Here is a 22,914-nt window from a genome sequence, read left to right on the forward strand (position 1 = left end):
CACACAGACAACAGGAGAATGTGCAAACTCCACACAGACAGTGACCTGAGTCGGGAATCGAACCCAGGAGCCTGGAGCTGTGAAGCAGCAGTGCTAATCACTGTGCTACCGTGCCACTACCTGCATTCTCCAACCCATGTGTGGGAGCCATGTCGCCTTAACCAAATTCTGCCCATAGTGTCCAATTATGAAGGGCATAGATAGGGTAAACAGTTGTAAGCTTGTTCCCGGGTCAGAAATGACAAACACAAGGGGTCACAGGTTCAGGGTAAGGGGGACAAGGTTCAATACGGATATGCGGGGGACGTATTTTACACAGAGGGTGCTGGAGGCCTGGAATGCACTACCAAGTAAGGTGGTTAAGGCAGACATGCTACGATCATTTACGACTTACCTAGATAGCCATATGAACAGACTGCGAATAGAGGGATACAAATGGATAGTCTAGTTGGAAACACATGATTGGTGCAGGCTTGGAGGTGGAGGGCCAAAGGGCCTGTTGCTGTGCTGTATTGTTCATTGTTCTTTGTTCAATATCTTGTACAACTTCAACAAGATGTCTCAATTTCTATATTCAATGTTCTGACCGATGAACCTAAGCATGCCGAATGCCTTCTTCACCACTCTGTCTACCTGCGATTTCACTTTCAAGGAGCTATGAACATGTACCCCTAGATCTCTTTGTTCTGTAACTCTCCCCAACACCCCACCATTAACTGAGTAATTCCTGCCCTGGTTCAATCTACCAAAATGCATCACCTTGCATTTGTCTGCATTAAACTCCAACTGCCATTTGTCAGCCCACTGGCCCAATTGATCAAAATTCCATTGCAATCGAAGATAACTTTCTTCACTGTCCACTCATGCCACCAATCTTTGTGTCATCTGAAAACTTACTAACCATGCCTCCTATATTCTCATCCAAATCATTAATATAAATGACAAATAACAGTGGACCCAGCACTGACTCCTGAGGCACATGAAAAGTACATTGTGGAAGAAGCAATGAAGAAGAGCAATCTGAAATAAACATTACAGTTTCAAATAGGGTGAAGGAACAGGCACTAAGGGCTGTATGTACACAAATATTCAAAAGTAGCAGGACAATGCTGTTAAAAATGCATGTGGGATTGTTTTATTTCATTAATAGAGGACTAAAGAAGAAAATCAGGAATAGCGGAGTGAGATGAACTGAGTGGGGTATCCCAAGGACCAGTGCTGTAAAAACCCATTTAACTGAACACATCACATAGTATGGTTGTATTTGAATATGTTTGTTTCAGACATTCCTTCATCCAATTGTCTGAAATAAATTCTAACAAAGTTTGTATGAAGTTTGTCTTCTGCCCTGATTAGATGTACAGCTGTTTTTTATTACCAGATTGCATATTATGTAACTGAATCCTTAAGTTCTGTGAGCTTAAACTGGACAAAACATTCTTCACATTTCTGATCACGATATGATTTCTGATATGTTTACTCCAACTCTCTGTCTGTACAAGGCTCGTGCCCGGAGAGCACTAGGAGAAGAGGAGGAAGGATCTGCCTTTGGACAACTCATGAACAGAACACGTGGTGCAGGTGGGAACAGCATGGGATACAGTACTGAATACAACAATGGGTACAAGACTAGTGATATTATTGTGAGCAGAACGGGATACAGTCGAGTACAATAATGAGTACAAGACTGGTGATATTACGGTGAACAGAATGGGATACAGCACTCAGTGAAATATTTTATACAACACTGTGAGAGTAACTGTGAGGACTGATTCTGATTAACAAAGAATAAACAAAGAACAATACAGCACAGGAACAGACCCTTTGGCCCTCCAAGCCTGTGCAGCTCATGAGCCCAACTGGACCATTAATTTGTATTCCTCTATTCCCAGTCTGTTCATGTGGCTATCCAGATAAATCTTAAATGATCCCAGTGTGTCCACCTCAACCACCTTGCTTGGCAGTGCATTCCAGGCCCCCACCACCCTCTGTGTAAAATACATTCCCCCGACATCTGTGTTGAACCTTGCCCCCTCACCTTGAACTTGTGACCCCTTGTGTCGTCACCTCCGACTTGGGAAAAAGCTTCCCACTGTCTATGCCCTTCATAACCTTATACACCTCTATTAGGTCGCCCCTGACCCTCCGCCTTTCCAGGGAGAACAACCCCAGTTTACCCAATCTCTCCTCATAGCCAAGACCCTCCATAACAGGTAACATCCTGGTAAACCTTTTCTGTACTCTCTCCAAAACATCCACGTCCTTCTGGTAGTGTGGCGACCAGAACTGGATGCAGTATTCCAAATGTGGCCTAACCAATGTTCTATATAGCTGCAACATCATATGCCAACTTTTGTACTCTATGCCCCGTCCAATAAAGGCAAGCATGCCATATGCCTTCTTTACCACCCTCTCCACCTGTACTGCCATCTTTAAGGATCTGTGGCCTTGCACACCCAGGTCCCTCTGTGTGTTTATACTCCTGATGGTTCTGCCATTTATCGTATCGCTCCCCCCCACATTAGATCTACCAAAATGCATCACTTCGCATTTATTTAGATTAAATTCCATCTGCCATTTCTCCACCCAATTTTTCAGCCTATCTATATCCTGCTGTATTCTCTGACAATGTTCATCACTATCTGCAACTCCAGCAATCTTTATGTCGTCAGCAAATTTACTGATCACACCAGCTACATCTTCTTCCAAATCATTTATGTATATCACAAACAGCAGAGATCCCAGTACAGAGCCCTACAGATCACCACTGGTCACAGACCTCCAACCGGAAAAAGGTCCATCAACTGCTACCGTCTGTCATCTATGGCCAAGCCAGTTCTCCACCCATCTAGCTAGCTCACCTTTAATCCCATGAGATTTAACCTTTTGCACCAGCCTGCCATGAGGGACCTTGTCAAACACTTTACTAAAATCCATATAGACGACATCCACGGCCCTTCCTTTGTCAATCGTTTTTGTCACCTCCTCAAAAAGCTCAACCAAATTTGACAGGCATGACCTCCCCCATACAAAACCATGTTGTCTATTGCTACTGAGATTATTCAGTTCTAAATGTGCATACATCCTATCTCTAATAATCGTCTCCAACAATTTCCCGACCACAGACATTAAGCTCACCGGCCTCTTATTACCCGGGTTATCATTGCTACCCTTCTTAAATAACGGGACCACATTTGCTATCCTCCAATCCCCTGGGACCTCACCTGTGTCCAGTGAAAAGACAGAGATTTCTGTTAGAGGCCCAGCAATTTCATCTCTTGTCTCCCTGAGCAGTCTGGGATAGATGCCATCAGGCCCTGGGGATTTGGCTGTCTTAATGTTTCCTAAACACTTCCTCCCTTGTAATTGAGATCTTTTTCTAATGGGTCAACACATCCCTCTGAGACACTCCCAGTCAACACGTCCCTCTCCTTTGTGAATACTAATGCAAAGTATTCGTTTAGGATCTCACCTACTTCCTTGGGTTCTAAACATAATTCCCCTCCTTTATCCCTGAGAGGTCCGATTCTTTCTTTGACAACCCTCTTGCTCCTAACGTATGAATAAAATGTCTTAGGATTCTCCTTAATCCTGTCTGCCAAGGACATTTCGTGTCCCCTTTTTGCCCTTCTAACTCCCTGTTTGAGATCTTTTCTACTTTCTCTGTATTCCTCCAGTGCTCCATCTGTTTTTAGCTGCCTGGACCTTACATATGCCTCTTTTCTCCTTTTTGATTAGATCCATAATTTCACTGGTTATCTACGGCTCGCGAATCCTACCTTTCCTGTCCTTCCTTTTTACAGGCACATGCCTGTCCTGCAGCCCCATCAACTGTTCCTTAAAAGACTCCCACATGCCAGATGTGGATTTACCCTCGAACTGCCTCTCCCAATCAACAGCCACCAAATCCTGCCGAATCCGGCTGTAGTTAGCCTTTCCCCAATTCAGCACCGTACTCGTAGGACAACACTCATCCTTTTCCATTACCATCCAGAATTGTGGTCACTATTTCCCACATCTTCCCCCACTGAAACTTTGATGACCTGACCAGGCTCATTCCCCAGTACTAGGTCCAGTATAGCTCCCTCTCTAGTTGGATTGTCAACATATTGTTCCAAAGAACCTCCCTGGACACATTTTATAAATTCCTACCTGTCCAGACCCCCAGCCCTAAGGGATTTCCAGTCTATATGAGAGAAATTAAAGTCTCCCACTACAACAACCCTATTTTTTCTGCACCTGTCCAGAATCTCCTTACATACCCATTCCTCAACTTTCCGTGGGCTGTTGGGCAGCCTGTTGTATACTCCCAGCATAGTGACTGTGTCCTTCCTGTTCCTGAGCTCCACCCACAGTGACTCATTACATGACCCTTCTAAATTGTCCACCCTCTGTACCGCTGTAATATGCTCCCTAACCAGTACTGCTACTCCCCCACCTCTTCTAGCCCCTCCTCTGTCTCGCCTAAAACACTTATACCCCGGAATATTCAGCTGCCAGTCCTGACCTTCCTCTAACCAAGTCTCCGTCACTGCAACCACATCCAAGTTCCGCGCAAGCATTAAGGCTCTAAGTTTGTCTGTCTTGCCTGTTATGCTCCTTGCATTGAAGCAGATGCACTCCAGACCTCCAGGCCCACTGAGGTCATCCTCCCCCAGAATGCTCTTCCTCTTAGATAGCCTTTGTCCTGGTCCCAAGCTCATCCCCAGCCTCTATGCCTATTGATCCCCACCCCCCTGCCACATTAGTTTAAACCCACCCAAACCACACTAGTTCCAGCTAATGCAGTGTAAGGGTTGGAATCTTTAGTAACCCGATCTGTGTTTTGAGGTTTTATGGATCTATTGATAAATTAATCTTGTAACTTTCCTTTATCTGAAGATTCCTGCCATCTGAAACCTGATGCTGGTCCCTGTTTTGGTCATCACTGGAGATTATATTACAACCACACTTCGATGACCTGTGAGAGGTTTAATTATGGCGGTTGTCTTGGAAACGGGAACAATTTTAAAACTGAACGGGAATGTTTGCAGACCTGCAGGACTGTGGGTGAGAAAACAGATGGCATTTTCCCATATTTCTTCAAACTGTCAGTTCTGGTGGGAATCCCACCACCAGTGCGAAAATTTCATGCTTGTGATTCTACATTGTGTACATTTCCTGTGTTTCAACAGCATATACATTCCTGTATTTCTACACTGGGTACATTCTGGTGTTTCTACAATGAGTGTACATTCCCTGTTTCTACAGTGTGAACATTCCTGTTATTCTACAGTGAATGTATATTCCTGTGCTTCTACAGTGTGAACATTTCTATGTTTCTACAGTGAGTGTACATTCTTGTATTTCCTCAGCGATTGTACATTTCTGTTTCTACAGTGTGTACATTCCTGTATTTCTCATTGTGTACATTCTAGTGTTTGTGCAGCATGTGTGTATTCCTGTGTTTCTGCAGTGTGTACATTCCTGTGTTTGTACAATGAGTGTACGTTCCCGTCTTTTGATAGTGTGTACATTTTTGTGTTTCTACAGTATGTACTCTCCTGTGTTTCACAGTGAGTGCACATTCCTGCGTTTTTACGAGTGGATATTCCCATGTTTCTATCGTGTTTACATTCCTGTGTTTCTATAGTGAGTGTATATTCCTGTGTTTCTGCAGTGTGTACATTCCTGTGTTTGTACAATGAGTGTACATGCCTGTGTTTCTACAGTATGTGTACATTCCTGTATTTCTACAGTGTGTACACTCCCGTGTTTCTACAGTGAGTGTACATTCCTGTGTTTCAACGGCATGTACATTGCTGCCATTCTACAGTATGTACATTCTGGTGTTTCTACAGTGAGTATTCATTCTCTATTTGTACACCTGTCTTTCTACAGTGTATACATTGCTGTTTTTCTACAGTGTGTAGATTCCTGTTTTCTTCTATAGTGAGTGCACGTTCTAGTACTTTTACAGTGAGTGTACATTGCCCATTTCAAAAGTGAGTGTACATTCCCTCTTTCTATATTGTGTGTGCACTCCTGTGTTTCTACAGTGTGTACATTCCCGTGTTACTACAGTGAGTGTAGTAACACGGGAATTCCTGTGTTACTGTGGTGTGTACATTGCTGCCATGCTGCAGTATGTACATTCTGGTGTTTCTACAGTGCATATTCATTCTCTATTTGTACACTGTGTGTACACTCCTCTGTTTCTACAGTGTGTACATTCCTGTTTTTCTACAGTGAGTGTACATTCTGGTATTTTTAGTAGGTGTACATTACCTGTTTCTACAATGAATGTATATTCTCTGTTTCTACAATGTGTGTACACCTGTGTTTCTACAGTGAACATAGAACATAGAACATAGAACATTACAGCGCAGAACAGGCCCTTCGGCCCACGATGTTGCGCCGACCAGCTTTTAAAAAAAAAACAACACTAACCCACTAATCTAAACCAATTCCATTTCGTCCATAAACCTATCCACAGATCTCTTAAACGCCCCCAAACTAGGCGCATTTACAACTGCAGCTGGCAGGGCATTCCAGTCCCTCACCACCCTCTGGGTAAAGAACCTACCCCTGACATCAGTCCTATAACTACCACCCCTTAAGTTAAAGTCGTGCCCCCTCGTGCTAGCTTTCTCCATCCTAGGAAAAAGGCTATCACTATCTACCCTGTCTAAACCTCTAATCATCTTATATGTTTCAATAAGGTCCCCTCTTAGCCGCCTTCTTTCCAGCGAAAACAACCCCAAATCTCTCAGTCTCTCCTCATAGGATCTCCCCTCCATACCAGGCAACATCCTGGTAAACCTCCTCTGCACCCTCTCCAAAGCCTCTACATCCTTCCTGTAATGTGGGGACCAGAACTGCACACAATACTCCAAGCGCGGCCGCACCAGAGTTGTGTACAGTTGCATCATGACGCTGCGACTCCTAAATTCAATCCCCCTACCAATAAACGCCAAGACACCGTATGCCTTCTTAACAACCTTAACAGTGGGTACATTCCTGTGTTTCTACAGTGGGTACATTCCTGTGTTTCTACAGTGCGTACATTTCTGTGCTTCTGCAGTGTGTACATTCCTCATTTCTATAGCGAGTGTACATTCCTGTGTTTCTAAAGTGTGTAGATTCCCATTATTCTAGAGTGAATTTTCATTCCTGCATTTCTACAGTGTGTACATTTCTATGTTTTTCCAGTGAGTGTACAGTCTGATGTTTGTACACGAATGTACATTCCTGTGTTCCTACAGTGTGTACATTCCTGTGTTTCTACAGTGAGTATACATTCCTGTATTTCAACAGTGCGTACATTGCTGCGTTCCTACAGTATGTACATTCTGGTATTTCTATAGTGAGTATTCATTCTCTGTTTCTACATTGTGTGTACACTCCTGTGTTTCTACAGTGATTATACATTCTGGTATTTTTACAGTGAGTGTACATTGACCATTTCTGCAGTGACTGTACATTCTCTGTTTCTATGCTGTGTATACACTCCTGTGTTTCTGCAGTGTGTACATTCCTGTATTTCCACAGTAAGTGCACATTCTGGTGTTTCTACAGTGATTGTACATTCCTGTCTTTCTATAGTGTGTACATTTCTGTGTGTTTCTACAGTGAGTGTACATTCCTCTATTAATACAGTGAATGTACATTCAAGTGTTACTACAGTGAGCATACATTCTTGTGTTTCACAGTGAGTGTGTATTCCTGTGTTTGACAAGTGAGTGTACATTCCTGTGTTTCTACAGTATGTGTACATTCCTGTATTTCTACAGTGTGTACATTCCTGTGTTACCACAGTGAGTGTACATTCCTGTGTTTCTACAGTGTGTACATTCCCGTGTTACCACAGTGAGTGTACATTCCCGTGTTTCAACGGTGTGTACATTGCTGTGTTGCTACAGTATCTACATTCTGGTGATTCCACAGTGAGTGTTCATTCTCTATTTCTACACTGTGTGTACACTTCTGTGTTTCTACAGTGTGTACATTGCTGTGTTTCTACAGCGAGTATACATTCCCTGTTTCTACAGCAAGTGTACATGCCTGTGTTTCTAGTGTGTATATTCCTGTTTTTTCTGTAGTGAATGAACATTCCTGTGTTTCCACAGTGTGCCTACATCCCCATGCTCCGACAGTGTGTAGATCCATGTCGTATACATGGATCTTAGTAAGGTGTTTGATAAGGTTCCCCATGGTCGCTCATGAAGAAAGTAAGGAGGTGCGGGATAGAGGGAAATTTGGCCGATTGGATAAGTAACTAGCTATCTCATAGAAGACAGAGGGTGGTGGTGGATGGAAAATTTTCAGACTGGAGACCAGTTACCAGCGGTGTACCACAGGGATCAGTGCTGGGTCCTCTGCAATTTGTGATTTTTATCAATGATTTGGAGGAGGGGGTTGAAGGGTAGGTTATAAATTTGCTGATGACACCAAGATTGGTGGAGTAGTGGATGAGGTGGAGGGCTGTTGTAGGCTGCAAAGAGACATTGATAGGATGCAAAGCTGGGCCGAAAAATGGCAGATGGAGTTTAACCCTGATAAGTGCGAGGTGATTCATTTTGGTAGGAAAACTTGAATACAGATTACAGGATTCTGAGGAATGTGGAGGAACAGAGAGATCTTGAGGTTCATATTCACAGATCTCTGAAGGTTGCCACTTAAGTGGATAGAGCCGTGAAGAAGGCTTATAGTGTGTCAGCGTTTATTAACAGGGGGTTTGAGTTTGAGAGCCGTGGGGCTATGCTGCAACTAAACAGGAACTTGCTGAGACCACATTTGGAATATTGTGTTCCGTTCTGGTCACCTCACTACAAGAATGGTGTGGAAGCATTGGAGAGAGTGCGGAGGAGATTTACCAGGATGCTGCCTGGTTTGGAGGGTAGGTCTTATGAGGAAAGATTGAGGGAGCTGGGGCTTTTCTCTTCAGAGCGGAGGAGAATGAGAGGAGACTTAATAGAAGTTTATAACATGATGAGGGGGATAGATAGAGTGGATGCGTAGAGACTATTTCATGGGGTGGATGTAGCTGTTACTGGGGGCATAACTATAAGGTTCATGGTGGGAGATATAGGAGGGATGTCCGAGATAGATTCTTCACTCAGAGAGTGGTTGGGGTGTGGGATACACTGCCTGCTGTGATAGTGGAGTTGGGCACTTTAGGAACTGGCAAGTGGTTATTGGATAGGCACATGGAGCACACCAGAATGATAGGGAGCGGGATAGCTTGATCTTGGTTTCGGATAAAGCTCAGCACAACATCAAGGGCAGAAGGGCCTGTACGGTGCTGTACTGTTCTATGTTCTTACAGTGTATATACATTCATGTCTCCGTACAGTGAGTTATAAATTAATGGAATCATTATGACACTGAAGGTGACTATTCACCTGAATAGTCACAGGTGACCTGAAGGTGACCTTTTCCACCTGTGCCACCTTTGAGGGTCTGTGGACTTGCACACCCGGATCCCTCTGTGTGTTTGTAGTCCTGATGGTTCTGCCATTTATTGTATTGCTCCCCCCTGCATTAGATCTACCAAAATGCATCACTTCACATTTATCTGGATTAAATTCCATCTGCCATTTCTCCACCCAATTTTCCAGCCTATCTATATCCTGCTGTATTCTCTGGCAATATTCATCACTATCCGCAACTCCAGCAATCTTTGTGTCGTCCGCAAACTTACTGATCACACCAGCTACATTTTCTTTCAAATCATTTATATATATCACAAACAGCAGAGGTTCCAGTACAGAGCCCTGCGGAACACCACTAGTCACAGACCTCCAATCAGAAAAAGACCCCCCCATGCTACCCTCTGTCTTCTAATGCCAAGCCAGTTCTGTAACCATCTAGCTAGTTCAGTTTTGATCCCATGAGATCTAACCTTTTGCACTAGCCTGCCATGAGGGGCCTTACCAAATTCTTTAATAAAATCCACGTAGACGACATCCATGGCCCTTCCCTCGTCAATCATTTTTGTCACTTCCTCAAAAAACTGAACCAAATTTGTGAGGCTTGACCTCTCTCATATAAAACCATGTTGTCTATCACTAATGAGACTATTCTGTTCTAAATGTGTATAGATCCTATCTCTAAGAATCTTCTCCAACAATTTCCCTACAACGGACGTCAAGCTCACTGACGTATAATTACCCGGGTTATCCTTTCTGCCCTTCTTAAATAACGGGACCACATTTGCTATCCTCCAATCCTCTGGAACCTCACCTGTGTTCAATGAAGAAACAAAGATTTCTGTCAGAGGCCCAGCAATTTCATCTCTTGTCTCTCTCAGTAATCTAGGGCAGATGCCATCTGGTCCTGGGGATTTGTCTACCTTAATGCTTCCTAAAACACCTAACACTTTCTCCCTTGTAATTGCGATTTGTTCTAACAGGTCTACACATCCCTCTGAGACACTACCAATCAACATGTCCCTCTCCTTTGTGAATACTGATGCAAAGTATTCATTTAGGATCTCACTTACTTCCTCGAGTTCTAAGCATAATTCCCCTACTTTGTTCTTGAGAGGTCTGACTCTTTCTTTGACAACCCTCTTGTTCCTAATGTATGTATAAAATGCCTTGGGATTCTCCTAAATCCTGTCTTCCAAGGACATTTCGTGACCCCTTTTTAACCTTCTAACACCCTGTCTGAGTTCTTTTCTACTTTCTCTGTATTCCTCCAGTGCTTCACCTGTTTTTAGCTGCCTGGACTTTATGTATGCCTCTTTTCTCTTTTTGATTAGACCCACAATTGCTCTGTTATCCACAGCTCTCAAATCCTACCTTTCCTGTCCTTCCATTTTACAGGCGCATGCCTGTTTTACACTCCTGTCAACTGCTCCTTAAAAGACTCCCACATGCCAGATGTGAATTTACCTTCGAACAGCCTCTCCCAATCAACAGCCACCAAATCCTGCCTAATCCAGCTGTAGTTAGCTTTCCCCTAATTCAGCATCTTACCCATAAAAACACTCATCCTTTTCCATGTACATGTTCATAGCTCCTTGAAAGTGGAGTCACAGGTGGACAGAATGGTGAAGAAGGCATTTGGCATGCTTGGTTTCATCGGTCAGAACATTGAATAGAGTTGGGACGTCTTGTTGAAGTTGTACAAGACATTGGTAAGGCCACACTTGGAATACTGTGTACAGTTCTGATCACCCTATTATAGAAAGGATATTATTAAACTAGAAAGAGTGCAGAAAAGATTTACTAGGATGCTACTGAGACTTGATGGATTAAGTTATAAAGAGAGGCTGGATAGATTGGGACTTTTTTCTCTGGACGTAAGAGGCTGAGGGTTGATCTTATATAAAATAATGAGGGGCACAAATCAGCTAGATAGTCAATATCTTTTCCCAAAGGTAGGGGAGTCTAAAACTGGAGGGCGTAGATTTAAGCTGAGAGGGGAAGATACAAAAGTGCCCAGAGGGGTAATTTTTTCACACGGAGGGTAGCGCGTGTCTGAAACAAGCTGTCAGAGGTAGTAGTAGAGGCAGTACAATTTTATCTTTTAAAAAGCATTTAGGTAGTTACGTGGGTACGATGTGTATAGAACATAGAACATAGAACATTACAGCGCAGAACAGGCCCTTTGGCCCACGATGTTGCGCCGACCAGTTAAAAAACAATGACCCACTAACCTAAACCAATCCCTTTTTGTCCATAAACCAATCCACGGATCTCTTAAACGCCCCCAAACTAGGCGCATTTACAACCGCAGCAGGCAGGGCATTCCAATCCCTCACCACCCTCTGGATAAAGAACCTACCCCTGACATCCGTCCTATAACTACCCCCCCTTAATTTAAAGCCATGCCCCCTCGTGCTAGATTTCTCCATCCGAGGAAAAAGGCTAAAACTGTCCACCCTATCTAAACCCCTAATCATCTTATATGTTTCAATAAGATCCCCTCTTAGCCGCCTTCTTTCCAGCGAAACAACCCCAAATCCCTCAGTCTCTCCTCATAGGACCTCCCCTCCATACCAGGCAACATCCTGGTAAACCTCCTCTGCACCCTCTCCAAAGCCTCCACATCCTTCCTGTAATGTGGGGACCAGAACTGCACACAATACTCCAAGTGCGGCCGCACCAGAGTTGTGTACAGTTGCAACATGACGCTGCGACTCCTAAATTCAATCCCCCTACCAATAAACGCCAAGACACCGTATGCCTTCTTAACAACCCTATCTACTTGATTCCCAACTTTCAGGGATCCAATGTACACATACACCTAGATCCCTCTGTTCATCCACTATTCAAAGTCCTCCCGTTAGCCCTATACTCAACACATCTGTTATTCCTACCAAAGTGAATTACCTCACACTTCTCCGCATTAAACTCCATCCGCCACCTCTCGGCCCAGCTCTGCAACCTGTCCAAGTCTTCCTGCAAACTATGACACCCTTCCTCACAATCTACCACACCTCCGACTTTGGTGTCATCAGCAAATTTACTAATCCACCCAACTATACCCTCATCCAGATCATTAATAAAAATTACAAACAGCAGTGGCCCCAAAACAGATACCTGAGGCACACCACTCGTAACCGAACTCCATGACGAATATTTACCATCAACCACCACCCTCTGTCTCCTATCTGCTAGCCAATTCCTGATCCAATTTCCTAGATTACCCTCAATCCCATACATCTGCATTTTCTGCAGAAGCCTACCATGGTGAACCTTATCAAACGCCTTACTAAAATCCATATATACCACGTCAACTGCCTTACCCCCATCCACCTCTTTGGTCACTTTCTCAAAAAACTCAATAAGGTTAGTAAGGCACGACCTACCCGCTACAAAACCATGCTGACTATCTCCAATCAATTCATCACTCTCCAAATAACTATAAATCCTATCCCTAATAATTTTTTCTAAAACCTTGCCCACAACAGAAGTGAGACTCACCGGTCTATAATTCCCGGGGAAGTCTCTGTTCCCCTTCTTAAACAATGGGACAACATTCGCTAACCTCCAATCTTCCGGTACTATACCAGAGGCCAACGATGACTTGAAGATCAGAGCCAGAGGCTCTGCAATCACTTCTCTTGCCTCCCAGAGAATCCTAGGGTAAATCCCATCCGGACCAGGGGACTTATCTATTTTCAATCCCTCAAGAATATCCAGCACATCCTCCTTATCAACTGTAATACTGTCTATTCTACTCCCCTGCAACCCAGTGTCCTCCTCAGCTATATTCTTGTCCCCCTGTGTGAACACCGAAGAGAAATATTGGTTCAATGCCTCTCCAATCTCTTCCGGTTCCACACATAACTTCCCTCTGCTGTCTATAACTGGCCCTAATCTTGCCCTAACCAACCTTCTGTTCTTGACATACCTATAGAATGCCTTAGGATTCTCCTTAATCCTATCAGCCAAAGTCTTCTCATGTCCTCTTTTAGCCCTTCTTAACTCACTCTTCAACTCCCTCCTAGCCAATCTAAAGTTTTCTAGTGCACTACCCGAGCCCTCAAGTCTCATCCGAACATAAGCCTCCTTTTTCTTTTTAACCAACGAATCAACTTTTTTAGTGCACCACGGTTCCCTAGCCCTACCAATTCCTCCTTGCCTGACAGGGACATAGAGGCATAAGGGCCATATGTGGGCAATTGGGTTTAGTTTAGGGATTTTAAAAAAAGGCATGGACAAGTTGGGCCAAAGGGCCTGTTTCCATTCTGTAAACCTCTACGACTCTATAACAAGTTTACAGGATGTCCTGGAGAAATATAAGAATGTGTTCAAGGGGACCTGGGTAAGATGAAAGGGGGTCAGATTGGAATTCAGCTGAAGTCAGAGACTCATCCAAGGAGTCTGAAGGCACGTGTGGGGCCACATGACATGCGGTCGAAGGTGGAGGCTGACTTGGAATGATTGTTAAGGATGGAGGCATGGGAATCAGTCACCACCAGCAAACAGGCCACCTTAATTGTGACAGTTTTGAAGGTAGATGACACCAAGAGAATCCGTGTGGTCTTCAAGGTAACTGTTAACCCAGCACTGTGTGCAGATCACTACCCACTTCCTCTGATTGAGGATCTGTTTAGTGGATTGGCAGGGAGGGAAGACTTTTTGAAGATGGACTTGTCTGAGGCCTATCTCCAAATTGGGGTCACAGAAGAGTCATAACCACCCGATGACAATAAGTTATTGGGGGCTTTTCCACTACAAGCATCTTCCTTTTAGCATCATGTTGGTATCAGCCATTTTCCAAAGGGCAATGCTTCAAATTCTAAGCCGGTTTTAATTTGATTTATTATTGTCACATGTATTGGTATATAGTGAAATATATTGTTTCTTGTGCACTATACAGATGGGTATATTTTCATGGGGGGTACCACCAAGTTAGAGCATTTGAAGAACCTTGAAGAGACCCTCAAAAGGTTGCAGGAGCATGGTCTGCAAGTAAAGAAAAAAAAGTGAATTCTGGACGATATTTTCATGGGGGGTACCACCAAGTTAGAGCATTTGAAGAACCTTGAAGAGACCCTCAAAAGGTTGCAGGAGCATGGTCTGCAAGTAAAGAAAAAAAAGTGAATTCTTTAAAGCTTCGATTGAATATTTGGGCTACATCATTGATTCGAGAAAATGGATGACATTATGAAGGCTCCTAGATCACAGAATGTATCACTATTGCAATTGTTCCTATGCTTGCTAAATTATTATGGCAAGTTTGTGCCAGATCTAGCCACCATACTTAAACCATTACACCTACTGCTTGGTAAAAGCCAACCATAGAGATGGACCCAGGAATGTGAAAAGGTTTCCTGGGAGGTAAAACTAGCCTTATGAAGTCTGAAGTGCTAACCCATTTTGACCTGAAGTTGCCATTGCAATTAGCCTGCGATACTTTATCTTCTGGGATTGGCGCTGTATTGCAACAAGCATTGTCCAATGGGGAAGAGAGGCCCAGCAGATTTACATCAAGATCTTTGACAAAAACAGAAGAAAAATATGCCTAGTCGAGAAGGAAGGGTTGAGTACTGTATTTAGGATGAAGAAATTCTCACATTTCCTATACAGCTGGCATTTTGTGCTGTAAAGCGATACCTTCCCACCATTTTCGGCCCATATACTGGAATGCCATCTATGGCAGCAGCATGCTTACAATGACAGGAACTATTTTAGCAGCATACTCCTCCGATATATGCTAGAGATAAACAGAAAATCAAGGCTGCCTCTCCCTGCAGGTAAGAAGTCTCACAACACCAGAAGTCTCACAACACAACAACATCTCCATATCATGTCTCCCAGGAGGAACAGATCTTCCTGACTGGCTTTGAAAATTGTCTATTTTCACCTAGGTGATAAGGCACTGGTATCTGCCACCCTATTATGAAATGCCACAAAATACAACCCAGTAGGAAGGTGCTAGATCAAATGCATCCACGGGCACACGGCAGTGATATGAATGAAGGAATTGCCACAAGCTATTTTTGATGGTTGAGTGTTGACTCGCAGATCAAGGAGAAGGCAGATACTTGTGAATCTTGTGCTGTGGTGCAGAATGTAACTCCGTTGTTGCCCCTCCACCCATCAGAATGGCTTGAAGCTCCCCAGCAGAGGATCCATTTAGGATTTGCGGGTCTGGGGAAGGAAAAATGCTTTTGGTGATGGTTGATGCCCAGTCAAAATGGCCTGAAATAACAATTATGAAGTTAGTACCTGCCATTTACCAGGAAAGTGGATGAAGGGAAGGCAGTGGATGTTGTCTACCTGGATTTCAGCAAGGCCTTTGATAATGTCCCTCATGGGAGGTTAGTTAGGAAGGTTCAGTCACTAGTTATACATGGGGAGGTAGTAAATTGGATTAGAAATTGGCTCAATGGAAGAAGGCAGAGAGTGGTGTGGAGGATAGCTTTTCTGAGTGGAGGCCTGTGACTAGTGGTGTGCCGCAGGGATCAGTGTTGGGTCCATTGTTGTTTGTCATCTATATCAATGATGTGGATGATAATGTGGTAAATTGGATCAGCAAATTTGTTGATACAACAAAGATTGGAGGTGTAGTGGACAGTGAGGAAGGTTTTCAAAGCTTGCAGAAGGAATTGGACCAAGTAGAAAAATGGGCTGAAAAATGGCAAATGGAATTTAACGCAGACAAGTGTTGAGGTATTGCACTTTGGAAGGACAAACCAAAGTAGAATGTACAGGGTAAATGGTAGGACTCTGAAGAGTGCAGTTGAACAGAGGAATCTGGGAATACAGGTACAGAATTCCCTAAAAGTAGTGTCACAGGTGGATAGGGTCGTAAAGAGGGCTTTTGGTACATTGGCCTTTATAAATCGGAGTATCGAGTATAAAAGTTGGAATGTTATGGTCAGGTTGTATAAGGCATTGGTGAGGCTGAATTCAGAGTATTGTGTACAGTCACCTAGTTACTGGAAGGATGTAAATAAGGTTGAAAGAGTGCAGAGAAGGTTCACAAGGATGTTGTCGGGACTTGAGAAGCTGAGTTACAGAGAGAGATTGAGTAGGTTAGGACTTTATTTCCTGAAGTGTAAAAAAATGAGGGGAGATTTGATAGAGGTGTATAAGATTTTGATGGGTATAGATAGAATGAATGCAAGCAGGCTTTTTCCACTGAGGCTAGAGGAGAAAAACCAGAGGGCATGGGTTAAAGGTGAAAGGAGAAAAGTTTAAAGGGAATATTAGGGGGGGCTTCTTCACACAGAGAGTGGTGGGAGTGTGGAATGAGCTGCCAGATAAAGTGGTAAATGCGGGGTCACTTTTAACATTTAAGAAAAACTTGGATGGGTTCTTGGATGAGAGGGGGGGTGGAGGGATATGGTCCAAGTGCAGGTCAGTGGGACTAGGCAAAAAATGGTTTGGCACAGACAAGAAAGGCTAAAAGGCCTGTTTCTGAGCTGTAATTTTCTATGGTTTCTATTTACCTCAAGTCTTTAATTAGTATATATTAGACTTTATACACAAAAGGAGAATCCCAGCTTCTCCACCCAAACCTTGTAACTAAAATTCCTCATCCCTGGAACCATCCTGGTAATCTCCTCCGCACCTTCTCAATGACCTTCACATCCTTCCTAAAGCATGGACACAAATTTCTAATTGTGGCTGGACTAGATCGATATGAAGGTTCAGTGTAATGTCTCTGTTTTTGTACTCTATAACTTGAGTTCTAAAGCTCAAGATTCCATATGTTTCACTAACTTCTACTTTCAAAGATTTGTGCACATCAACCCCCAAGTGCTCTGTTTCCACACACTGTTTAGAATCGGCGATTAAGTTGCTGTTGCCTCTGACTAATCTTTGTGCACCACCTCAGACTCACATATTCCATCCCCCCATTGGCTGCTAGCCTATATTTAATGTATTGTAGTTGATTACTATCATCCTGACCATTAGACACATTAGCAAGTTTAGTATCGTTGACAATTTTTAAAATTTTACTCTGTATTCCAATGTCCAAGTCATTTATATACGTCAAAAAAGCTATAGTCATACAAGATTCTGAAGGGGCTTGCAGTGGGAAAAATCACAATGGTGGCTATCTGGCACATAAAAAAGTTACCTGGGAGAGAGACATTAAGCAGGCACTGACTTTTAGCGCAGACAGCTACTTGAAACTAAAAACACGCAGGACAGACAGTTATTTAAGGTTAAACATGCAGGAATCAGATACTGCAGGAAGCCAGTAGAGAGCTTGAGGCACTTCTAAGATAAGGACAGACCTAGGACAATAAGGAGATTAGCCATAAATGGGAACGGGAATACATGAATGCAGGAAAACCAATTACTGTATGTATAGACCTAAACTAAGTCATTGATAGTCACTGATAGAGGAAATGTGTCCATTCTATGAAACAATGCAATGTTAAATGCCAATGTCTGTATATGTCTGGCTGTAACGATGTGTTAAACTATCGATCCTACTCAACTATAATGATGTGTTAAATGGCTAATGTCCGGACTATACATTGTCTAAAAGGTATAAAAATAAGGTATTATTGAGAGAAGGTAGCTGCCCAGTTCTGCGGAGTGCCAGTGCCTTTTCTCCACAAAGCTTCGTTAAATAAAACTATTGTTGCACCCCCAGTCAGGCTCCGAAGTGGTAGTTTCCCACAACAGGCTTAACAGAGTAGATACTGATGACAACTACTCTGGTTGGTGAATCCAAAACCCAGAGGCACAGGCTCAGAATTGGGGGCTGTCATATTTACCATTCTCCAATTCTGTGGCAGCAGCCCCATATCAGGGAAGTTTGGAAGATTATGCTAAGTCCTTCCATTACTTCCATCTCCAGTTCCTTATCAACCTGGGATGCAAGCCATCTGAACAATGTGATTTATCCACTCCAAGCATGTAAATTTTTCTCATCAATTTTCACCCCATCCATTTTTACCTCAACCATCTCCACTGCTATCGATATTTTGTCAACATTCTCTTCCTTAGTAAATATCGAGACAAAGTACTGATTAAGTATTTCAATTTTACCCTGCATCTCTTAAGCATATATTATACTCTTTGCCCTTAATAGGACCCACTCCACCACTTCCTATCCACATAATGTTCCTTAATGTTAATGCCATTCCATTCTCTTATTCTCTCTTTTCCAGTCTTATTGCCTCTTCATTTCTCTTGTATCTTATTGTATCTTCATTTGAAAAATATTTGTCATGCATCAAATATAGGGGAGACCGTGGCATAGTGGTAACATCATCTGGGGTCTTAGCATGGCAGCTGTGGAATTTAAATTCAATTAATTAATAAATGTGGAACATAAGCTAGTCTCAGTAAGGCCACAAAAATATTATCAGTTGTTGTAAAAACCCAACTGGTTTACTAATGTCCTTTAGGAAAGGAAATCTGCTATCTTGACCTAGTCATTTGACTGCAGACCCACAGTAATGCAGATGACTCTTAATTGCCCCTCTGAAATGGCCTAATTCAACCCAGTTGCACTAAATCACTACTAACTAATCTCACCACCATCATCTTAAGAATAATTTGGGATGGGCAGTAAATGCCAGCAAAACACACATCCCATAAAAAGACACACTTTTTTGCTGTTTCCTAATATTCTCTGTCTCTGTCACAGATGTGTGCATCTCAATCAGAGGATGCAGGATATTGGCTGGAATCTGTGTGTATTCTCAGTTTGGGTACAGTAATCCTTGAATAACTCAATGAGGATACACTCTGTATCTGGTTTGGGATACTGTGAGTCCTCACCATAAGTGATGGTTATATTTCTGAAAATCACTACATCAAGTGAATCACCTTTCTGTGAATCATAGTCTCCCTTTGAAATGAATGTTAGTACTGGAGTTGGATCCACTGGACATTTCTTGCCCAGAAAAAAACTATGTACAAGTTGAAATACTGTGCCATATGTGTGCAGCACTCTGCATCCATTGATAAAAATAACTTGCAAAATAAGTCACTAAATATTAAACAAATCCTGTAAAAATTCAAATTAGATCATAACAACCTCTCTCTCTCTTAGGCAGTACCTTGGGTTTGAGGATGATTTGCTTTCATTCCAGCGTGATGGGTTGGGGAGATGTTTGACCTCTGCAGAGATACTTTGAGGACATTACTAAAGCCTTTCATTGGAGATGGTTTTGAGTGATTTAGAGCCTTAGCCCAAGTACTCTTGCTAAATTGATTGCTCATTCTCCAGCCTCAAGACCTTTTCAAACATCCAACTTCACTGCGAAACTGATGGCTTTTTTTGCAAGCAATAGACACTCTACCAGCACCTACTGACCATTTCTCACTCGCCTTTAGAAGTGATGTTGAAATGTCATCCATACAAAACTGCAAAATTTTATTCAAATTTAAATCTTCCAAATGTTTGCTTGAATAAAACAGCGTGTAAAGTAATTTGACAATCTCACCCAAAACTCTAGCTTTGGATTCCTCTGTATTTTAACTAAAAAATGGAAGCAGCGTTGAATACAGGACAGTACAATCACACAAGACACAATGACATGTCAAACAAGAGAAAATGTTGTGGAGATCGGCATTTATCACTTCCTGGTGAATCCACGTCAATCTTAAAATGAGGACTACAGTATGCCAGTCTGTGTGTGTTTATCTCTCTGCATATACCAACCAGGAGGCCTGTGTGCCTCAGTCATCAGTGCTGGGTCCACTGTTATTTGTCATTTATATTAATGATTTGGATGAAAATAGAGGAGGCATGGTTAGTAAGTTTGCAGATCACACCAAGATTGGTGGCATAGTGGGCAGTGAAAAAAGTTGTCTCCAATTCAACAGGGATCTTGATCAATTGGGCCAGTGGGCTGACAAATGACAGATAGCGTTTAATTTAAACGATTTGGTAGATTGAGCCAGGGCAGGACTTATTCACTTAATGGTAGGGCGCTGGGGAGAGTTACAGAACAAAGAGATCTAGGGGTACATGTTCATACCTCCTTGAAAGTGGAGTCACAGGTGAACAGAGTGGTGAAGAAGACATTCGGCATGCTTGGTTTCATCGGTCAGAACATTGAATACAGGAATTGGGATGTCTTGTTGAAGTTGTACAAGACATTGGTAAGGCCACACTTGGAATTCTGGTCACCCTATTATAGAAAGGATATTATTAAACTAGAAAGAGTGCAGAAAAGATTTACTAGGATGCTACTGGAACTTGATGGATTGAGTTATAAGGAGAGGCTGGATAAACTAGGACTTTTTTCTCCGGAGCATAGGAGGCTGAGGGGTGACCTTATAGAGATCTATAAAATAATGATGGGCATAGACAAAGTAGATAGTCAATATCTTCTCCCAAAGGTAGGGGAGTCTAAAACTAGAGGGCATAGGTTTAAGATGAGAGAGGAGAGATACAAAAGTGTCCAGAGGGGCATTTTTTTCTCACAGAGGGTGGTGAGTGTCTGGAACAAGCTGCCAGAGGTAGTAGTAGAGGTGGGTACAGTTTTGCCTTTTAAAAAGTATTTAGATAGTTACATGGGTATGATAGGCATAAAGGGATATGGGCCAAATGTGGACAATTGGGATTAGCTTAGGGGTTTCAAAAAAAAGGGCGGCATGTACAATTTGGGCTGAAAGGCCTGTTTCCAAGCTGTAAACTTCTATGGTTCTAGGTACTCTCACTCAGGGTATACCAATGCACATTCTTGGGTGCAGTATTTCTCAGAGCAGATCTGTTACAAGTTAATGGATTGGGTGACTGCTCCAAACAATTGAAAAAGATGCACAATACTAATGCTGGTTGGATGGGGGAGATTATATTTTCCTCCAAGTTCTGCCCTGATGCTCCCAATGGGCATTGTAATGTTCTTAATAATGATGCTAGCCACTCATATGAGATTGTGTAGACACATTGATTTATTTATACAAGATGTTTAGGAATATATTTGTAAGGATATGTCTTAAATGCACGCCAATCACAGATCTATGTGTGTGTGTGTGTGTGTGTGTGCTCTGCTCACAAGCAAAAGTAAAACTAAAACTTGATTACATGGCACACTTCCTTTCTAGTGAACATCATTCTCAATCACTTGAAGTCATATTAGAACAGCCATGATTATCTTGTACTCAGTTAGTCTTTCTGTGTCTTGATGGAAAATTCAGAAGGCTATTCTACAATAGAGGTTTCACAGCCTAGTCTAATTGTGTCTTTAATCAATGTTGTAGATTCTCAGCCTGCCCGCTACCTCTGCCTCAATGATTGTCTTTCTAACACAGCTTTGCTTCTCTCTTAAAGCTGCCTGTAGATTGCCGATAGAAGCTGGCCCATGCAAATCCATAGTTGATCTCTGGGCATTTGACTCGGTTATTGGTAAATGTGTTCCCTTCAAGTACGGTGGGTGTCAAGGAAACGGCAACAAATTCTACACCCGGAAAGAGTGTGAGGAATACTGTGATGTCGTTCCGGAAGGTACTACATGCGTTTCTTTAAATCTGTGTCCCAGCTGAATCATGTTATGTTTCAGCTAACTCCATCTCCCTGGTCACTTCCATTTCATGGGGTTGAAACAGTAGAATTCACAGTCACCAATCAAATTCTGCTGATAGCTTTCGTCAGATAGTCCGAACACAGGTGTCCAAGGGAAGAAATACAGGCAAAAACCTGAAGCTTTGCACATTTGATGGGATGGAGGCTAAATATTGTTAAAAGGACAGAACAATCCTGAGAGTTAAAGGCAAGATGTGGAGATGCTGGTGTTGGACTGGGGTAAACACTGTAAGAAGTCTGACAACACCAGGTTTAAGTCCAACCAATTTATTTGATAGTAAACACTATCAAACACTATCAAATAAATTGGTTGTACTTAAACCTGGTGTTGTCAGACTTCTTACTGAGTTAAAGGCAAGGACAGGAAATTGCTTGATCCTGCATGTATTGTTACACCTGAGGCACTAACCTATGATGGACTATGAGCTAACTGTTCCTACTCCCTTTTCCAGGAGAGGATGAGCTTTTGGTTGTTCAAAAGAAAGTGTAGCTGGAAATAAAAGAAGAAAAAGTTGAAAGCAACAACGGAAATTAAAGAGATGACTTAAGACGATCCATCAGACACATCGCGTGGGCCTGATCCTAATGTCAGAAGGGAGAGAGTTTACACAAGTTCAGGCTCAACATTGTGATGGTGCTATCAAACATATTGACCAATAAAATTACTTAATCAAATCAATCATTTGCCTCGAGTGTCTAGAATTGTTAAATATACAATGTTGTATGGCTAAGCTGGAAAATCTCAGCAGGTCTGGCAGCATCTGTAAGGAGAGAAGAGAGCTGACATTTCGAGTCCAGATGACCCTTTGTCAAAGCTGTGATAAAGCAAAGAGCATTGCTCAGGATGTCCTCTCCATAAAAACAGGACAAATCCAGCCCAGCCAATCAGCAGAAAAGTGCTCGATCATGTTAGCGCTATGAAACTACATTTAAACACCAGTAACCTACTCACCGATGCTTAGTTTAGGT

The 22,914-nt window shown here is 42.6% G+C and overlaps 1 protein-coding gene across 1 annotated transcript in view; it reads left to right on the forward strand.

The window, feature by feature from the left end:
- Positions 1-22,435, forward strand: part of LOC145358133 (protein AMBP-like) — a 65,814-nt gene extending 43,379 nt beyond the window's left edge. Inside the window, exons 7-10 of the mRNA XM_080211812.1 lie at positions 1,503-1,581; positions 4,882-5,049; positions 21,694-21,867; positions 22,398-22,435. Of these exons, the coding sequence (XP_080067938.1) occupies positions 1,503-1,581; positions 4,882-5,049; positions 21,694-21,867; positions 22,398-22,435 (459 nt within the window). The remainder of the gene's footprint in view (positions 1-1,502; positions 1,582-4,881; positions 5,050-21,693; positions 21,868-22,397) is intronic.
- The last annotated feature ends 479 nt before the right edge of the window (positions 22,436-22,914 follow it).

The sequence above is a fragment of the Carcharhinus amblyrhynchos genome, chromosome 25 (assembly GCF_965287045.1).
Source record: "Carcharhinus amblyrhynchos chromosome 25, sCarAmb.v2.hapA, whole genome shotgun sequence".
NCBI lineage: Eukaryota > Metazoa > Chordata > Chondrichthyes > Carcharhiniformes > Carcharhinidae > Carcharhinus > Carcharhinus amblyrhynchos.